General features: G+C 30.1%; 1 protein-coding gene across 1 annotated transcript; it reads left to right on the top strand.

The window, feature by feature from the left end:
- Nucleotides 1-799: 799 nt before the first annotated feature.
- LOC132726605 (uncharacterized) lies at nt 800-6,565 on the top strand. Its single transcript, XM_060711940.1, has 2 exons — nt 800-948; nt 3,568-6,565. Exon 2 carries the CDS (start codon nt 3,580-3,582, stop codon nt 5,380-5,382), a length of 1,803 nt encoding a protein of 600 aa, XP_060567923.1. The 5' UTR covers nt 800-948; nt 3,568-3,579; the 3' UTR covers nt 5,383-6,565.
- Nucleotides 6,566-7,313: the final 748 nt, after the last annotated feature.

The following is a 7,313-nucleotide window of genomic DNA, read 5'->3' as shown; positions in this document are numbered from 1 at the left end:
ACAACTGTAGCCCTCGCGCTACAATAATGAAAGTTACTCCTAACATACTTGTTATAAGTCATTTAAACAGAATTTTATTTACATGTTTTTGAAAGTAAATTGATGTTTACTACATTTTATTTATAATTTATCGGTTTCCCCATTAAATTTAATTTGGAGTTTAATATGACACCAAAACTGTTCACGTAAATGACAGAACAGAATGCTCTTCGAAACATCTGTTATTTTAGGAACACATTTAAATTAGTTTGTTTTTATAGTCAAAAGGTTTGCGATATTTAAAGTGGTAAAATTAATATTTATCACTTACATTTAATAATTGAGCAGCAAATACATTTTTACTGATACATCAAAATTCGACGATTGCAAAGTTATGTATCTACGTTCATCTTGAACTTCACCTTAAATATTTCAAAATTGCAGATAAAAAATTAGTCAGTACTCAGTATTTAAGCAGAACTCGGTTAACTTTTTTAGAACGATGGAACCCAAAGTGCGTTAATATGTAGCATATCAACGCACTTTGGGGTTCATTCCTGGATTTTGACCCCAAAGTGCGTTTGACCCCAAAGTGCGCTGTGAAGTTTACGCACTTTGGGGTTGGACCCCAAAGTGCGTTTGACCCTAAAGTGCGGTGTAACAACGCTGTGCAAAACATCGCATATTTGAAAATGAAGTAATATCACGATTACGAGTATACGATCATACGTAAGAAAAAAGAAAAGAAATTTGTAATATAAAAAAACCCTGCACAACCTATATCATAATGGTACGACCGATATCGTGTTCGAATTATATTGGAGAATTTGTTTATATTCGTTTGAAACATGTAGACGGTTTAAATTCTGATTGGATTACACTATCACTTCCGCGTTCCGACAAAATGGCGAAGACGGGTAGTGTAGGAGAAGTTATCCCGATTTAAATAAAGGAAAATACATTTTTGAGGTATTTATATCTTGTATCAATGGATTTTTCATTAGAAAATTTTCAAAAGTAGTAATTTATTTATAAATAGTCTAATATGAAACTTACATAGAAAGCTAATGTATATTGATATTATTGAAAAATAAAAACGAGGTCGAATCAACATGTTGATACTTGAAAAATTAGAATCCTTATATCTAACAAAACATTTAACTTTATTTGTACATCTCACATCTTGTGCTTATTGTATTTTGAAGAAAAAAAAGAAAATATGCATATCTTAATCTAATATATTATTCATCTGATTTTACAATATACATGTACAAAACAAAGGAAAATACAAGTAACATACAACCTTATGAATATTTTTTCAAGAAATTTTCTACAATTATGATTGAAAATATGTCTGACAATCATTCAATTTAAAAATGCCTACAAAAGTAGAATTATAATCCTATACGAATTAATGTCAAATAAATTTTCATGATTTTGTACTTTCGGTTTCTACAACCACGATAATAAGTATAAGATAATGAACTCTTTACTTTAGATGGACGTTTACTCGATATATTGGATTAAACTTGGTCAACAACTCTTAGTATTATATAAATATTGTTTACATGCGTAGGTTAGACCAAAATACCGTATCCGTTCTGTGTAATCTTACTATTGTGTTTGCGGTTCTTAGGCCTAAAGAATTGTTTGTTTCCGGTGTCCCTACCTACCCTATTTTTTGGCCACCGACCCTAAAGTTTTTGAGGGAAAACAGGCCACATTTATTGTTTGACGCTGTATAATAAACTTTGCGCCGCATATTCTTACTTCCGTCACATGCATTTGATATAAAAAAAAATATCTAAAAAAAAATGCCAAACTTCCTACTCTATTTTTAAAACCATGTCACTGGAAACAAACATTTTTGTTAGGCCTTACGGAAATTGGACACACTTTTCTGTTCAATAGTCGTTGTTAAAATTTTGTTTAATTTTGGAATTTGAATATTTCTCAAATAAATAATGACAAATATGGTCTTTAGGTTGAGATTTACATTTTCTTCGTTCGCATTACATGATTATAATAATAACTTCACTCTACTTTATGAATGTAAATGTCTTGCGAGGTTTACAAATTAATACATACGTATGTAAAACATATATCACTCATTCTACTTATTCTAATAATATAAACCTTGTAATGTATAATAGAGGATACGCAAGATGTTTTCGATAAATACAACATAAATTTTCATCGTGGTATGAAAATATATTTTACGAGTGGCGGTAACCCCATGTGAAATATGGTAATTTTCATATCACAAGATGAAAATAAATCCTCTTAATTATGCACTTTTAAAAGAAATATTGAGAAAAAATGATGAAATAAAATGCATATTTGCCTTTTCCGTATTTTCACTGTAAAAATTTATGTTTCACTGCAGTGAACCATATTTTCCGTATTTTCACTGGGTCTTGCCGAACTACTATGTTTCTAAACAAAATTCAAGGGAAAGTCTTTCAAATTGTTATGTCAAAATAAGAAGAGAAAAATGTATGTAATAAGCAGAAAATTTAAGTTTTTGTTCTATAAATACAAGATTTATTTTCATCTTGTGGTATGAAAATTATCATACATCACTCGTGGCTACCACCACTCTTGGAATATTTATTTTCATAATACTCATTTATAAATTAATCATGTATTTATTGGGAAAAAACTTGAATAACTTCTTTATGTATAGAAAAGAACTTTAATTTTCTGTTTATTATATATTTGTTCTCTTTTTTGACTTCTCCTTTAATTTTGTGTATTAGTCGAATGAAGAAAGTAGTCGGAAGTTTTCACTGAAAAATATGGAAAAATGTTTCACTCAGTAAAAAATAATTTTTTACAGTGAAATACGGTAGTAATAGAATGCAAATTGGACTCAATTTCGCGAAATGAACTTTTTGACTACGAAATGGACATTTGTTTCTTAAATTTTGGTTTAAGTGTATTATTTAATATCATTTTTAATAACGAATGATATATGACATTAAAGTACTATTTGAACAGTACGGGCAATGAAAAAAGAATATATGAAACTACGCATTTTATTTCATATATATTTCTCAATACTTCATTTATAAGTATGTAATAAAATTGTGTGAAGAATGTGTTTTTTGTTCCGCGTTGATCATTTTCACTTAGGAATATTACAATGAAATACAAATTTAATAAACGTTTTGATTATGATTACGGAAAGAATGTATTATCACGTTTCTTTTTTCCCCCCTTTTTCGGCTAATTACCTTATTACGCATTTCATAGGCCCGGTATAATTCTTTAAAAAAAAACGATGACTGACTTTTTGTTAACCATTAAAATGTAGTTCATTTTTTAAAAAAAATCTTCGCGTTTAATGTTATTTTTAGAAATACGAATCAATTGTAATTTCATGTATGTGTTATCAGGTTTATATTTATTGATTGGATTAAAAATGGTATGGAATTGACTTACTATTTGACAACTCAGGGCAATGAATAAAGAACCTATTATTCTAAAAATAAGAAATAAGATCATTGTATTTTGTATAATTTGTTGTTAAAAGTTGGTGCTTACATCTATTCTGGTGCTAACATGCATATTATTTTGAAATTTCAGAACAAGCCAACAATGGAAGTTCCTGGTAAGCAAAAACCAAAAAAGACATTTTCTGCTTCAACAGGCTCTGCTGAAGACTTTCTTTTGTTCTGTATCCCGTGCGATAGAGATGGTGTCCGGGTACCAGCAAAAGGTTATTGTTCAACATGCAAAGAACATCTTTGTGACACTTGTTACAAGCACCACAAGAAACAAACTCCATCACGTCATCATATTCTACTAGATCAAGACTCTATGCCAACTACACCAAGCATTCCAATAGTAAAAGACGAATTTGATAGTTGTGATGATCATGGAGACGAAAAACTGAAATTTTACTGCAAAGAGCATGGCATCGTTGTTTGCAGTGTTTGTGTTACGCTGAATCACAGGTTATGTACTATGGACTACATACCGAACCTCTCGAAACATATTCTAGACAGTGAAGAGCTTAATGAAATAATGTCAGAAATGAAAGCGCTTGAGGATAATTATAAATCACAGTTAAAAAAAGTAAAAGATGAGATGAAAGCTATTTATCAAAACCACGATGACGTAATAAAGGCGATTCATCAATTCAGAAAAGAAATAAATAAACGTCTAGATGAAATGGAAAAACATGTGGTCAAAGAAGCTGACAACATACTTCTTAAACAACAAACGAATCTAAATGATTTATCAACAGGTGTACAAGAAATCACAGATAAACTGATTGAAAAACGAAAACACATTGATAACATGATACAGAGAAATTGCCTTGATAAGCTGTTTGTTGAAATGAAAGAAACAAAGAAACGAGTTGAAGAAATGAGGATGAAGCAAAAACAATATAGTCGAGTAGATGTTTTCCAGACTGTATCATTTGTCAAAAACAGTGATATTGTCGATATGTTAGATAGACATAAACAACTGGGAGAACTTATTACAAAGAAAGCATCCATGGGTGAAAATGTTCCAGTCATGAAACCTACATCAACACCGTCTGAGGATAAGACACTAAATCTTGTGGTTGTTGAAGAGATAGATATCAATTCTTCATTGGGAAACACAGAATGTAACATAAGCGGGATAGAAGTCATCAAGCCCGACAAGATAGTCATTTGTGATTTCAGCGGCAATAAAAATGTTAATTGCTATGATATAGTTAAGAAAAAAATTGTTTCAGAGATAAAACTAGATTATGCACCGTTTGATGTTGCAGCTATAACGGATGACAAGTTTGTCGTTACTGTACCTAATGAAAAAAGTATTCATTTCATGTCGCTGAAAAATCAACGCATAGTTTCTGATCGTAAGGTGAATATCAACGAGGACTGTTATGGTATTGCTTACAGCAAAGATAAGCTTGTTGTGTCATGTAATTATAATCCAGGGAAAGTTTTAGTTCTTGACCTACAAGGTAAAATATTGCAAAGTTTTTGTGGAGATAATAGTCTGTTCAGCTATCCCGAATATGTCACGGTTAATACAGCTGGAACGTCTATATATGTTACTAACTGGGGTTATCCTGTGAATGCTGTAAAACAACTAGACTGGCAAGGGAACATTATAAATACCTATCAACCAGCACAGGGAGGACAATATCTACGAGGTATTTGTGAATTAGATGATGGTACATTTCTTGTTTGTTTGGATCAAGATAGTAACGATAATTTGCAGAGAGTATCAGGCAGCTGTAAGCCGTGTAAGGTAACGATAGATGAGAAACTTGGTAACTGGTACCCGGAAGCAGTGGCATTCTGTAAGAAATCTAGAAAACTTTATGTGTCTTATTCTGAAAAAGTGTTCTATGAACCAAAACATCGAATAAAAATCTTTAAGGTTGACTGGTGTTAAGTTACATCATGATGAAAAGTGTACATTTAGTTTGAACTTTTACACGTTTCACTGTAACAGTTGAAAGTTTTTATAGAGTTATTGTTTAAAATGATATTTATATGATATTTATGTGATTATGTCTTTTGAAATCAAAATGGTGGGCTCGAAAATATTCTGTCAATATTTTTAGTTAATTATGTATAACTAAGAATAATAGGTAAATGTTTTTACTGAAATGTAGGTTTTAAGATAAATATTTTAACCGGACTAAGACTGTGATCTCACATTGTTATCAATTTTTCAAAAGTGAATACTATTTTATAGTTTATATAGTCCTAGATAAATTTAATTGGACAGTATAAAAAAATTTTTATAATAAAACAGTCTTAGTAAATTTTATTTGGCAGGATATGGTTTTAAAAATGTCATTAATTGACTTATATAAGTTTTAATGGTCATATTTATTACATATTTGACAAATATATGTTGCTTCTGTATAAAACATCCATTGACTAAGCCAATATATTGTATGGATAAAACAGATGTTCATGTAAATTATGTTGAAGAAAACAAATCGTTGATATACTGAAGTTAGTAATATTTTGAGATTGTAAAGTATCAAGTGTAAAAAATGACATACTTTCCAAGGTTAAATGATTTATAATGGTCAATTTTTCTTCTTACCATTTGCATTTAAACATTTTAGTATCGTTTTATTCATTGTACCACAATGTAACCTTCTGTAGGAAAAACATGCAATAGTTTGAATATATTGAGGTTATATTTTTTAAAATACAACAACCTTTTAATGAATGATAATTGTGTAGCTAGGGGGGAAAACTCCTCAGTGCATAAAACAGTAACTGCTGTGATATGGTCTGTGGAGTTGTCTCCCTTAGAGGTAAAAATAAATAGTCTCTTGTAATTCTTTTAGAATGGCTTTTCATGTATTTTATGTTTGTGTTTTACGTTTTATATGTAATTTTATGTATACATGTAAAGATGAGACTGAAATAAAGAAATTATATATTTATTTTAGGAATGATTTCAGTACATACTAAGTCTTTAATAAATTGTTAAAGACGGTTTGTAAATTATGTTTGCCAATCGAATAGAAATTTTACTTATGGCACGTCCATTTAGTGATTGATTTAAATTCCGGAAGAGTTATGTTGAATATAATAAATAATTTCCCACTTCATTTTCTTTCCTTCGTTTTTACTTTACTGTGCTAGTATATATACCCTTATGCACTTTAAAACGCTAATTTAAATGTGCCGTAGCTTTCGGCCTTTTGGCCTTCTTCAGCAGCATTTATTATATAAGTAATAAAGATTTTTGACAGGTTATATGGTCCTATATAAACGGTTGTTTGTAAATATAACCCGAGTCGCTAGGCGAGGGTTATATCGCAAACAACCGTTTATATACGGCCATATAACCTGTCAGAAATGTTTATAACGAATTTATAATAAAGCAAGCATCATTTTTAGAGGAATATAGCGATATTTTTTATTAATCGACAGCAGCCGTGTATATAAAACTTTATAATACTGCACGTTTGTAACGTCATTTTTCATTGGATAATCGTGACGTTAATATTATTAGTTATAAAGACCGTTGACAGGTTATATGGCCCTATAAAAACGGCTATTTGTAAATAGCCTAGCGGCTCGGGTTATATTGGAAATAGCCGTTTATATACGGCCATATAACCTGTTAACAATCTTTATAACGAATTTATAATACAGCAAGCATTATTTTTTAGAGAAAAAAAGTAAGATTTCTTCATGAATCGACAATAGCCGTGTATATAAAACTATATAAACGTCACGATTATCCAATGAAAAGCGATGTTACAAACGTGCAGTATTATAAAGTTTTATATACACGGCTGCTGTCGATTCATGAAGAAATATTACTTTTATTACAAATTCGTTATAAAGATC

Source organism: Ruditapes philippinarum, unplaced genomic scaffold (assembly GCF_026571515.1).
Source record: "Ruditapes philippinarum isolate M1 unplaced genomic scaffold, ASM2657151v2 ctg6236_1_1_1_1, whole genome shotgun sequence".
Taxonomy (NCBI): domain Eukaryota; kingdom Metazoa; phylum Mollusca; class Bivalvia; order Venerida; family Veneridae; genus Ruditapes; species Ruditapes philippinarum.
The sequence above is the reverse complement of the archived record's forward strand: the minus strand, read 5'-3'. Positions and strand labels throughout refer to the sequence as shown.

What these genes read in the sequence shown, in the direction of transcription:
- LOC132726605 (XM_060711940.1), top strand. Translation starts at nt 3,580, where the DNA reads ATGGAAGTTCCTGGTAAGCAAAAACCAAAAAAGACATTTTCTGCTTCA.